Source organism: Pipistrellus kuhlii, unplaced genomic scaffold (assembly GCF_014108245.1).
Source record: "Pipistrellus kuhlii isolate mPipKuh1 unplaced genomic scaffold, mPipKuh1.p scaffold_m20_p_2, whole genome shotgun sequence".
NCBI classification, from domain to species: domain Eukaryota; kingdom Metazoa; phylum Chordata; class Mammalia; order Chiroptera; family Vespertilionidae; genus Pipistrellus; species Pipistrellus kuhlii.
This window is the reverse complement of record NW_023425515.1, coordinates 4,051,737-4,065,161: the sequence shown is the minus strand read 5'-3', so window position 1 is coordinate 4,065,161 and position 13,425 is coordinate 4,051,737. Positions and strand designations below refer to the sequence as shown.

Below are 13,425 nucleotides of genomic sequence, written 5' to 3'. Positions count from 1 at the left end.
GGACCCCTGTGATGGTTTTTATCATATAAATTAGATCAAGACTAAGACTGCATTTTTATTTGCTTGTCATCAATTAATGACACACATAAGATTTTTCAGGTGCTGCTAAGAGCACATTTAAAAACAGTTATTTGAGAATTACAATTAGTTTTTGCTATAAAGTTTCAATTCCTATACAAAACCTTTCTTCCCAACATTTTTTGGTAAGGAAACAATTTGCATAAAATATTTGCCACTGAGAATTAACAAGAAACAAGCATTCAAGAAGCCTAGATTATGGGACTCCTATTAGGGAACTGGCATTAATTTAAAATTATGTTTATGCAAGTCTCCATTCTACTATGAAGGACTTTTTCTGCAAAAGCTAAGGAAAAGGTGTCCTTTATTCCATCACCATACCTGCCACTGTTGCCATAGTTACATTCCCCTGTTGCAGCGCGGATGCAGGCACCACAATTCCTTGGGGGCTGAGTGTGCCTGTGATGGCACTTTGAATCTGCTGTAAGTCGGAAATACACAAGAAGGGATTATTAGAAAACGGAACACCCATATTTAAAACTTCCTAACAAGTGGTATAATGAACGGCATTATTAATAAAGGAGATGCTTGAGGCAAAGAGCACAATCAGATGACAAGCCTTCCATGAAGCAGGTTCTACATATCTGGAAACCAGGAGAGGGAAGTCTGACTGAATATTAAATGTGATGATCAATACTAAGATATTAGTTTCAATTTGGCTTCCAAAGATTATCTTTCATCTCACTGCATTTTAACCACTCCTTAACAGTCTTGGAGATGTGACTAGGAGACAAAATTACCTAATCTTATCACACAACTTTCCCATTCAATTTGGTGCAGACTCTTGGTTTTCCAAGAACCGGTGCCTCCTTGAATGTATGAGCGCTTTCAGAAGATTATCCAACAGGCTTGGAGGCTCTGCGTGGCGATGGGGAGTCACTCCCGGGCCCACATAGCTTCCTCTCACCCGACCTCAGCACAGTGCACATCTGAGTCCCACCTCCCTGTGTGCACACTGAGTTTGGAGTACTGGGCCTAGGCCTGGCCCACCGCACACTCCTTGTAAACATTTATAAACATCTTGTCAGAGATTCTAATGATCTGACATTAGATCCAAATGGGTGAATTTACCCACGGCTGATGGCTGGGTTTGTGGTTCACAAGGGAGAGGATCCTTATACCTGGCATCTAGCATGAGGTCTGTTCCATGCAGGCACCCAGATTGGGCACACAGGGCGGCAGGACTCAGATGTGCCCTGTGCTGAGGTCGGGGTGATAGGAAGCTATGTGGGCCCGGGAGTGACTCCAAACAGAAAAAAAGGCAAATTATCAATATCAGAAATGAAACAGGGGAGATCAGACATTAAAAGGAGAAAAAGAAATACCATGAACTCAACATATAAACTTGACATAGTAGACAAAATCCAATATGAACTAGATAATTTGAATAGCCCTATAGCTATTAAGGAAACTAAATGTGTAATTTAAAAACCTCCAAAAAAAGAAATCTCCAGGTCCAGGTAGGTTCACTGAAGAATTCTATCAAACATTTAGAGAAAAATTAATACAAATTCCAACCCCTCCCTAAAAAAACAGAAGAGAAGGAAACACTCTCCAATTCATTTTCTGAAGCTTGTATTATCCTAATGCCAAACATAAATGAAGACTGCACCAAAAAAAGATAACTACAGGTCAATATCCCTCAATATAGACACAAAAATGCTTAACAAAATATTAGCAATTAGAAGACAATTCGGAAATCCATATAAAAAGAATTACACACCATGACCAAGTGCAGTTTATTCCAGAAATGCAAGGATTGCTCAATATTAAAAGACTCGATGTGCCGAAGCCGGTTTGGCTCAGTGGAAGAGCGTCGGTCTGGGGACTGACGGGTCCCGGGTTCGATTCCGGTCAAGGGCATGTACCTTGGTTGCAGGCACATCCCCAGTGAGGGGTGTGCAGGAGGCAGCTGATTGATGATTCTCTCTCATCGATGTTTCTAACTCTATCCCTCTCTCTTCCTCTCTGTAAAAAAATCAATAAAATATATTTTTAAAATAAAAAATAAAAACCAACTGCATTTCTATAAACTAATATGACACAAAAGTTAAAAATATACCATTTACAATTGCTCAAAAAACAAAACAAAACACACAAAAAAAACACACACAAAAATACTAAAGTGTAATTCTAAAAACACATGGGCAGGACTCCTATGTTGAGAACTAATGAATGAAATCATAGAAAGAATAAATGAATGGGGAGACACACCATGTGTGTGAGCTGAAAGAGTTAACATACTAAAGATGTCAATTCTCCCCAAAACAACATAAGGTTTAATCCAATTCCTATCAAAATCTTAGTAACTTTTTTTTTTTTTTTTGTAGATACAGACAAGATTATTTTAAAATTTATATGGGAAGGCAAAGGAACTATAAATAACTCAAGTATTTTGAGAAAAGAATATTTTGAAAAAGAATAGTCAGAGGAATCAGTCTATTGAATTTTGAGATTTATTATACAACTACAGAAATCAAAACTATAAGGTATAGATATATAAATTTGAACAGAACAAAAGGCACAGAAATAAATCTTATATATGCCCAACTGACTTTTGACAAGGTGCAAAAGCAATTCAATGGAGGAAGGAGTCTTTTTAACAAATGGTGCTGGACAACTGAATATTCAGAGGCAAACAAATGAATGTCAGCCAAAATCCTCATGCTTTATACAAAAGTTAACTCAAAACGGACCATGGATTTAAATGTAAAATATAAAATTTATAAAAAAATGAGAGAAAATCTTTGGGATCTAACCAAGGCTAGGGAAAGAGTTCTTAAACTTGACACAAAAATCACCACTCATAAAGGGAAAAGTTGGTAAGTAGAAATTATCAATTTTAAAAAATGTTGAATAGCAAGTCCAGAAATAAATCCTTGCTTATATGGTCAATGTACAACAAAGGAGGTAAAGATACACAATGAGGTAAAGACAGATTCTTCAGTAAGTGCTGCTGGTGATCGATGTTTCTCTCTCATTGATGTTTCTAATTCTTTATCCCTCTCCCTTCCTCTTTGTAAAAAATCAATAAAATATATTTTTTAAAAATAAGTGCTGCTGGGAAAACTGGATATATAAAAAATAAAAGAAAATGCTACCACTTTTTAAACCATTTACAAAAATAAACTCAAAATGGATTTAAGACTTAAATGTAAGACTTGAAATCATTAGACTCCTAGAAGAAAGCATAGACAGTAAACTCTTTGACATTGGTTTTAGTAATATCTTTGTGGATATATCTCCTCAAGCAGGGGAAACAAAGAGAAAAATAAACAAATGGGACTACATCAAACTAAAAAGTTTTTGTAAACAAGAGTTGGCAAAAATGTGGACAAAAGGGAATCCTCATGCCCTATTGGTAGGATTGCTAATTAATGCAGTCACTATGAAAAACAGTATGGAGGTTCCCTCCAAAATTAAAAATAGAACTGCCATGTGACCCAGCAACTTCACTTCTAGGTATTTATCCCAAGAAAACAAAAACACTAATTAAAAAAGATGTAGACACCCTTATGTTCACCGAAGCATCTATAATAATAAATTATAATTATAAAAGTGTAGTATGCTAATTAGACCAGACATCCTTCCGGACAACCTGCCGGATGAAGCCAGGGCTGAGAGGGAAGCCCGGGTCCTGGGTGTGGGAGGGAAGTCAGTGTCGGCTGGGGAAAGGAAGGCTTATTCTTGCACGAATTTCGTGCATTGGGCCTCTAATTATTTATAACAGCCAAGATATGGAAGCAATGGCTGAATGGATAAAAAAGATGCAGTGCATATATACCATAGAATTTTATTATTCAGCAATAAAAAGAATGAAATCTTGCCATTTGAGATAACATGGATGGAACTAGAGGTTATGCAGAGTAAAATGAGATAGAGAAGGACAAATACCATATGATTTCACTTGTATGCAGAACCTAAAAGGACAAAACAAATGAATAAACAAAAAGACAGGCCCAAAGATATAGAGAACAAGCCAATTGCTGCTAAAAGGGAGGTGAGGTGGTAGGATGGGAAAGAAAAAATTTAAATAAATAAAATAAAATAAAGATGGGGGAGGGGGTGTGAATACTTGCTCTGCAAAAGACACTGATAAGATAATGAAAAATAGCCGAAACCAGTTTGGCTTAGTGGATAGAGCGTCGGCCTGCGGACTGAATGGTCCAGAGTTTGATTCCGGTCAAGGGCATGTACCTTGGTTGCGGGCACATCCCCAGCAGGGGGTGTGCAAGAGGCAGGTGATCGATGATTTTCTCTCATCGATGTTTCTAACTCTCTATTTCTCTCTCTTCCTCTCTGTAAGAAATCAATAATATATTTTTTTAAAATTCCTGAAAAATTTATCTTAAAAAAAAAAAAGATAATGAAATGTATATCCAATAAAAGACTAATATCTGGAATACTCTCAAAAGTCAACAGTTTTTAAAAAATCCAATTAGAAATTGGGCAAAAGATATGAGAAGACATTCTACCGAAGAGGATATACAGAGGGGAAAATAAGCACATAAAAAGACAGTCAGCATCATTAGCCACCAGGGAGATGTAAGTTCCAAGCACAATGAATGTCATTATAATCTATCAGAATGGCTACAATATAATAGGGCCCCAAGATGGAGGGACCTTGAGGACATATGCTGAGTGAAATAAGCCAAATACAGCCCAGCTGGTGTGGCTCAGTGGTTGAGCATCAACCTATGAACCAGGAGGTCATGGTTTGATTCCTGGCAGGGCACATGCCTGAGTTGCAGGCTTGATCCCTAGTGTGGGCTATGCAGGAGGCAGCTGATCCATGATTCTCTCTCATCATTAGTTTCTATCCCTCTCTCCTTCTTCCCCTCCTCTCTGAAAACAGTAAGACATGTGTGGTTGTTTTTTTTTGTTTTGTTTTGTTTTTAAAAGGACAAATGATTCCCCTTACATAAGGTCCTTAAAGGAGTCAAATTCATACAGACAGAAAGTATAATGGTGGGTGCCAGGGGCTGGGGTGGGGGAATGCAAGTTAGTGTTTAATGAGGACAGAGTTTCAGTTTGGGAAGATGGAAAGTTCTGGAAATGGATGGTGATGATAGCTGCACAATTATGTTAATGTGCTTAATGCCACTAAACTGTACACTTAAACATGGTTAGGATGGTACATTTTGTGATATCTGTATATTACAATTTTTAAAAATCCTGTAGAATAAAGAGCTAATATGCTAATTAGGCCGGGCAGCAGAATGACCTTTCAGAATGACCAGTGGGCAGGGGGTCAGGCCCTGGGGCTGTGAGGCAGCTGGGGCCCAAGGGCAGAGCCCTTTGCATGAATTTTGTGCATTGGGCCTCTCGTATATTTAAGAAAAGGAAAAAAGAAATGGATGTAACTCCAGAAACATTGGACCCAGGGTCCAGTGTACAGATCGGGGCCTCACTGCATTCACTGTGTGAAGCCAGGTGGATGGTGTCTGGAATTCACTCTCAGCCCAGGCCAGAGTCAGAGATCTGGAGGGCCAGGACAGCCATTAAGACAGCCTTGTGATTCTGAAAGGGCTGGTATTCTCAGGATCAGCACAGTTCGCCTTTGCAGAGTACAGCAGCCAGGAAGCAGAGCAGGACCCTTGTAAATACCTGGGACTGGGCCGGGGAGTACGGGCTTCCAGGCTCTCCACTTAAGAGAGTTTCACTGTTCATTTTCGTTTTCAGACAAGCAATATATCGGCTGCAGAAATCTTTGCAGAGTTCATTAACCTTTTCCAGCTCAAGAAGATGAATGCGCAAAACCTGGATTGCTTTGACCATCTAAAAGCAGAGAAAATGAAGACTTTCAGACAAGGAAAAGGCAGCATGACATTCAGTTATAATAATCATCACATAACAACTCTCGGTTATTAGCCTGAACCCTGCACAGCCATCTCCATCTGTACTGCCAGTGACAGAAGTGGAATTACATCAGATATTGTGCAAAATGACAAATCGTCCCAGCACCAGACCCCTGCTCCCTCTGATATGCAGGAAGACGGACAATGCCAGTGCAACCTCAGCGAGTACAGTGCCAGGACCAACCAGACCTCAGCCAGCTTCACCACTGCCTCAGGCCCTACAAGCAAGTTGCCAATCCTCTCTCTGTTCCTGCTTCATCTACACACTAGGATGGATCTAGACCCATCTCATAGGTGGTTCTGTAAGTTTAATAATGTTCAACTTACCGTCTCTGCTTTCTATGGATCGTGCTTTTGGTGTCAAGGCTAAGAACTCTTGACTAGCCCTAGATCCTAAAGATTTTCTCTTATGATTTTTCTAAGTTTATGATTTTGGATTAATTCACTACACTCTGTCCCACAGCAGCAGATGAAGCCATCACCATCAGCAGCGCCTGCCTCAGCTCCTCCTCCTGCGGCCTGGGGTAGTAATTCACAGTACTTGTGGAGGAACCAATCAGCCAGTGAGTCAATAATGAGGAATACCAAGCATCCAGCTCTGCCAGGCCCTGTGCCCTTACATCAGTCAGGAGAGCCTTGGTCCCTGCCAGCCTGGGGCCACTGTGGCCACTTCTGCCCCTCACTTGCTAATGCTGTATGACAGACCAGAGGCAGAGAGAGTCCCTGGTCCTAAATCCAAAAGGGCAGGCACTGTCAGTTCCATTTAAAAGATGAAGAGACAGACTCAAAGTCAGACAACTCACCTTAAAATCTATTATTGGGCAATAATGGTTAAAAATGTAATGAGAAATTTAAACAGCGGCAATGAAGACCTGGGCAGTTTATTCAGGAAAAAGATTTCCAAAGCCCCTTTCTGCTGACCAGAGCCTGGCAAAGGTTTTGATCTGGGAGCTAGCATAGCAGGCTTCAACAGAAATCCAGTGAGGACCCCAGACACAGCTGTCAGTGTCCACAGTACTGAATGGCACCGCTCCCCTGGGGTGCAGCAGTGTATTAACGCCAAAGAATTCTCCATTTCCTTCAGAAAGCAGAGAACCCTGGGTTTTAGAACACTGGACCTAGGAGGAGGGCATTTATATGAGACAGATTGGCTTCAGACAGATTGGCTTCAGGTCATGAGGGGCCTCGGAACCTGTCCCTGCTCAGTGCTGGGCCCCAAGTCTTGATTAACTTTGTCATCCACCACAAATCAGTGTGAGCGTCAAGGCAGAGCTGTCTTGGAGAATAGTCATGTGTACATGGCCAAGGAATTGTCAAGGACTGAAGTTGAGCATTGACATGCTGCCTGAGAAGCAAGGTAGGTGAGCATGTCAACCCTGATGAACCTTTCAAACGTTTAAGAGAGAACTGAATCCCCTGGCCCATCTAAGATGGAGGCTGCGCCAGCTTATTTGCTAAGAGGAGAGGGTAACGAGAGAAGACTGGGAGACATTCAAGTCACACACACACACACACGCACGCACGCACGCACGTGAATTGTGCAATTCTCCCCTTTAGTAGAACTACAAAGAGCCTAACGTTTTAACTGGAAGTTTAAAATTTATTGAACAGATTTTAAATTTGGAAGAAATAAAAAAAGCCACATTAATTTACTCACTAAATTGTCAGTTTCTGGGTCTTCACAAAAGAAGGGTTTTCCTTCCTTCTCTTGCTTCCTTACAAAATGTTCAATGTCCACGTCAAAACTGGCGGAAGTTGTGCCTTCTGAGCCCTGTGTGGACTGCTCGCATTTCTCAAACAACAAAGCCAATAAAGGAAAGAGTGGGTGCCTGGGGGAAAGAAAAAAATGCACACTCTACACATGGCATGAGAATGCTTGGTATGTACATATGTACACATTATTTGACACATCGACTTCATTGAAATATAATTGATGTAATATATAATTTATCTCTTCAAAGTTTACAACTCAACGGTTTTTAGCGAACGATAGAAATGATCCCTGAAAGTATAGTCTTTCAACGGTTTTTAGTACATTCACAAAGTTGTGCAACCATCACAATCAATTTTAGAACATTTTCATCATCCCCCCAAAGAAACTCTGTAGCCATTAGCAGTTTACATTATTTTACCCCTAAGTCCCATCCCTAGGCCACCACTAATCTGTTTTTTGTCTCTATAGATTTGCCAGTTCTAGACATTTCATATAACACTAGAGGCCCGGTGCACGAGATTCATACAGGGGTAGGGTCCCTAGGCTTGGCTGGTCAGCACCAATCAGGGCCTTCTGGCTGCTGGCCCCTGGTGCTCAGTGCATATCATAGAGAGTAGTTAAACTCCAGTCTCCCAAGAGGACAATTTGCATATTAGCCTTCTATATATATATATATATGAGATCTTTTGTGTCTGGCATCTTTCATTTAGCATGTGTTCAAGATTTATGGATGCTGTAACAGGTATCAGTAACTCATTCCTTTTTTATGACCAAATAATATCCATTATATGCATGTACCAATTTTACATTTTTAAAATTTACATTTAGGTCGATAGTCCATTTTGAGTAACTTTTTGTATAAGATGTCAAAGTAGGTCAAGGGTCTTTTCTGAATATAGATATCCTATTGTTCTAACACCATCTGTCCAAAAGTCTACCTTTTCTCTTATTGAATTGTTTTCACACCTTAGCTAAAGATCAAATCATATTTGTATAGATTTATTTCTGAATTCTCTCTGTGGCATTGATCTATGTGTATCTATCCCTTCACAAATATCACAATGTCTTAATTACTGTAACATGATAGCAAGTCTTAAGATCAAATAGATTTGATTCCTCCTTTATTCTTTTTCAAATTTTAGTTGATCTAGTTCTTCTGACTTCTATATAAAATATAGAATGAACTTGTCTATATGCACAAAAATATCCTGATAAAACTTAATTGGAATTGTATTAAGTCTATAGCCTGATTTTAGGAGAACAGACATCTGTATTATATTGAATCTTTGAATCCATAAACATGGTATGCCCTGCCATTTATTAGGTTGTCTTTGATTTGCTTGTATCAACATTTTATAGGTATGATTTATATCTAAGTTTTTTTGAATTCTGGTAAATGTACTCTCTTTTTGTTTTCTGTTTCCATTTGTATGTTACAGGTATAGAAATAGGGTTGGTGTTGGTGTGTTACACATGTAACCTGTTACCTTATTAAATTAACTATGTACCTGGAAGTCTTTTGGTAGATGCTGGAATTTTCTGTTGATAATCATGTCATTTGTGTATTGAGCAAGTTTTTTTTCTTCCCTTTAATCTTTTTCTTGTCTTACTGCCCTGGTTAGGACTTTTATTACAGTGTTGAATAAAAAGAGTTCATCTTTTTATTGCCAATCTTTCATTGCCAATCTTAGGGGAAAGTATTTAATCTTTCACCATCAAGTCTGATGTGAGCTATGGGGTTTTGTAGTTGCCCTTCATCAAGTTAAGAAAGTTCCCCTTTGCTGACAGTTTTAAATAATAATTAGCTCTTGATTTTGTTAAATGCTTCCCTGCATCACTTGATATGATCACACTGTGAATCTCATTGGTTGATCTTTGAACAGTGAACTAGTCTTGCATTCCTGGCATAAACTCCACTTGGTCATTATATATTATTCTATTATTTTTGTGGCTGGATTCAATTTCCTACTATTTTATTGATGATTTTATGTCCAAATTCATGAGGCATACTCGTCTGTGAATTTTTTGGGATTGCTATGGTACCAGAGTGTTGCTCAGTTTGTAAAATGAATTGGGAAGTGGTCTTCATCTTCTATTTTCTGGATAAGATTGTTTAGACATGCTGCTTTTTTCTCATAAGGTTGGTAGGATTCTTCAGTAAAATCATCTGGGCCTGAATATTATTTTTCACAAGGTGAACTAAAATGTGATTTATGTTACAAAACTTTTTTAAAGAAATATATTAGAAATAATATCTTAATCTGAAAAAATCTTCACCCCAGTAGTTACCACAACATATCTTACTCTGCCTAGCTAATAGCTCTAACGTTCCCTTTAACAAGGTGTTCTACCCTCGTTATTCCTCTTAAACCCACATGCTTCACATCTCTTCGCTACCTATAAATGGCCTGCTTGTCTGCATCCATCGGTGTCTGGGACCCCACAGGGGGAGGGCTCACTCCTTCCACATCAGGTTCAGAGCAGTTGGGATCTTGCTCCGTTTTTAACTCTGTTACTACTTGTATCTGTGAAGGGAAGAGGATACTTTTTGTTACTAAACAAGAAACAAACTGCTATTAAGTGTTCTAACAGGAAAGCAATGGGAAGGGTAACTGCCAGCTGTGTGATTGGCAACAATATAAATACCACCCACAAACTCCTTTCTAATGGAGTTTAGAAAAACACACAACCCAAAATAAATAATAAATAAAAAATAAAATAAATAAATAAGGCCAAAGATCAAATTTCCAAATAACTTAAAAATAAAAAGGATTGATATATGTGAAATGCTTATGATTTTCAAAATCACAACAACCAGACATTACTGAAGGGAATTGGTCCATATGCAACCTTACTGTCTGGATAATACTGCAGCAAGAGAAAACAAAATTGTCCAAGCTTCTCTCGTCATAAAAACAACTCATATCCAATATGCTACATATCTCTGCCAGGCCTGAAATTCTCCCCTATCTATGCTTAAACTTCAGGAATACATAAACTATAATTCTTTTAAAAAGTCACTCTATTCAGGAAATAAAAACCAGCTGTGTTTAAAGAAATAGTATCAAAAATAAGAGGAAGTTTTTAAGATATTATCATTTAGCAGAAACCGGTTTGGCTCAGTGGATAAAGCGTCAGTCTGTGGACTGAAGGGTCCCAGGTTCGATTCAGGTCAAGGGCATGTAGATTGGTTGCGGGCACATCTCTGGTGGGCGATGTGCAGGAGGCAGCTGGTCGATGTTTCTCTCTCATCGATGTTTCTATCTCTCTATCCCTCTCCCTTCCTCTCTGTGAAAAATCAATAAAATATATTTCTAAAAAAGATATTATCATTTAAATTGCTTTAAACTAGTGATGTTGTTTGTAAGTTAGGTAAAAAGTATTTAAAATTCTTAAAAGTAAAGAATTGAGTTTACAAAAAATATAAAACAGAACTGCTGCAGAACACTTGTAATTATCCATGAGCAGATTGCCGCCCCCTGCGCAGCCCTAGCTGCCATTCCTCTGCCCTCAAGGAAGCAGCACGTTGGGTGCACTGGGGTGGGGACTCATCCCCAAGAGACGGGAGAACCCCACCATGATCCCTCCCTGACAGCCAGGGGCTGTGGCTAAGGAAGCAGTCCTGAGATCCAGCCTTTCCAACAGTCCAGAGTGACAATCCATGCTGGTGCCTTTAAATGGCACAGTTTACCTGGGAAATTGTCATTCTCTCTTAAAAAAATAAAACAAAACACTAAAGCAATGAACTAACGCCCGCTCAGTCTTTTTGGGGGGGAAATCTGACAGTATTATAAAAAAGCCTTAAGAGATCTATTTCAAGGTTTCTTTTTTAATGACTGTGAAAGAATCAATGTTCAACCTCACGGGAACGGTTAAGTAAATTTGGCATATGTACACTGAATAATAAGTGCCTATGTTCTCGCCCTGGCCAGGAAGCTCAGTTAGCTAAGAGTGTCATTCTAATAAGCTAATTGGATCCCCAATCAGGGCACATATAAGAACCAACCAATGAGTGCATAAATGGGTGGAACAGATCAATGTCTGTCTCTCCCTTCCTCTCTCTAAAAAAAAAACACACCAAAACAATTTTTTTCAAAGAGTTTTCTGTGTCATAGGGAAGTGCTTAGCTCCATGGTTGGCAAACTGTGATTGGAGAGCCACATGCAGCTCTTTGGCCCCTTGAATGTGGCTCCTCCACAAAATGCCACAGCCGTGACAAGTCTATTTTGAAGAAGAGGTGTTAGTAGAAGTTTAAAAAAATTGGCTCTCAAAAGAAATTTCAATCATTGTACCGATGATATTTGGCTCTGTTGATTAATGAGTTTGCCGACCACTGGCTTAGCTATTAAAATCAAGGGGTTCACTACCCTTCACCTCCCCACTCCCTCCCCACTGTGCCTGGCACTGCACTGCATTCTCGCTGCCTCAGGCACCAGACAGGGAAGAAGACAGGGTAAGCACAGAACGCTATCATTTAACAGCACATGTCAGAAGGTGATCATTGCTGGAAGGAGAGACGATCAGAGAAAGCTGCAGAGGTAACGAGGGCAGGCAGGAAAGTCTTTGAAGAAAGGTGCGATGCAGGCAAAGACCCGCAGAAAAGGAAGGAGCTCACCACGCTGCTGCTGAGGGAGGCGGGAGGAAAAGGGAAGGGAAGAGCTAGGGCCACAGGCAGAGAGGTGCCCAGGAGTAAAAAAGGCAGAGGTGAGTGCACTAAGGGGAGGTTGCAGGAGACCTGGGATCTGAGTGCCAGGCAATGAGGAAGGGGGTGATAAGGCCAGGCCTCAGCAAGGAGAGAGGAGGAGTCATCACTAGATTAGTCACTTGGAAATATCAAAGGACTTACATGTGAAAAGAGCAGGCTGAAACAGAATTCTCTACCTCAATTCCTATAGGAAGCAAAAGCACTTAAAAAGATTTTAAAACCTGCAAAAGCAATGGCAACTACATCAGAAGTGGGGCAAAACTGGCCACCAAGGAAAAGAAATGAATCAGCAAGGCTGGGGGCCAGACTCAGGTCACAACCGCCCACCAGAAGCCCACATGGAGCCTCACCGATGGGGGGAGGGGGGCTGTGACTTCCTACGGTGAGTTGACTCTACCCAGATTTGATCGATTGGTCATATTCACTAAATTCCTCTAGAACAGTGGTCGCCAATCGGTGGTCCATGAGGTCCGAAAGGTTGGTGACTACTGCTCTAGGAGGCCCTACCTGGTTTGGTTCAGTGGACAGAACATCAGCCCAGGGACTGCAGTGTCCCGAGTTCCATTCTGGTCAAGGGCATGTACCTCGGTTGCAGGTTCCGTCTCTGGTCGGGGTGTGTGCAGGAGGCAACTACCGTATTTTTCGGACCATAAGACGCACTTTTTTCCCACCAGAAGTGGGGGGAAAAAGTCCCTGTGTAAGCTATATGTGTAAATATAGCCTACACATATACTTTAAAAAAAAAGTTTTTTTACTTGCCCGGCTCTGTGTGTTCTCTGCGTGCTTGCCCGGCTCTAAAATGGTTCTAAATGCTGCTGTTTACTTTACAGGGTTGATTACATGTGTTTATGACTGTGATGTTGGGTTTTAATGCACATAAAATATTTTAGGACACTATTTGTTTCAGAATCTTTTTTTCTTCATTTCCCTTCTCTAAAAACTGGTGCGTCTTATGGTCCGGAGCGTCTTATGGTCCGAAAAATACGGTAACTGATGTGTCTCTCTCTTTCTCATCAATGTTTCTCTGTCTCTCCCCTTTCCTTCCTCTCACTCTAAATATCAATGAAAAA

The 13,425-nt window shown here is 40.1% G+C and overlaps 1 protein-coding gene across 11 annotated transcripts in view; it reads right to left on the bottom strand.

The window, feature by feature from the left end:
* PKNOX1 (PBX/knotted 1 homeobox 1) overlaps positions 1–13,425 on the bottom strand; it is a 54,710-nt gene that overhangs the window by 20,188 nt on the left and 21,097 nt on the right. For 9 of the 11 annotated variants that reach the window (XR_004989404.1, XM_036446700.2, XM_036446699.2 and 6 more), the window contains 4 exons: positions 10,048–10,175; positions 7,594–7,765; positions 5,686–5,856; positions 400–499 (listed from right to left, as the gene is read on the bottom strand). Coding sequence is in view for 10 of the 11 variants with exons in the window: in XM_036446700.2 (XP_036302593.1) it covers positions 400–499; positions 5,686–5,856; positions 7,594–7,765; positions 10,048–10,175 (571 nt within the window). In the remaining variant the exon portion in view is untranslated. The remainder of the gene's footprint in view (positions 1–399; positions 500–5,685; positions 5,857–7,593; positions 7,766–10,047; positions 10,176–13,425) is intronic. The other 2 variants (XM_036446710.2, XM_036446709.2) reach the window with 2 other exon arrangements.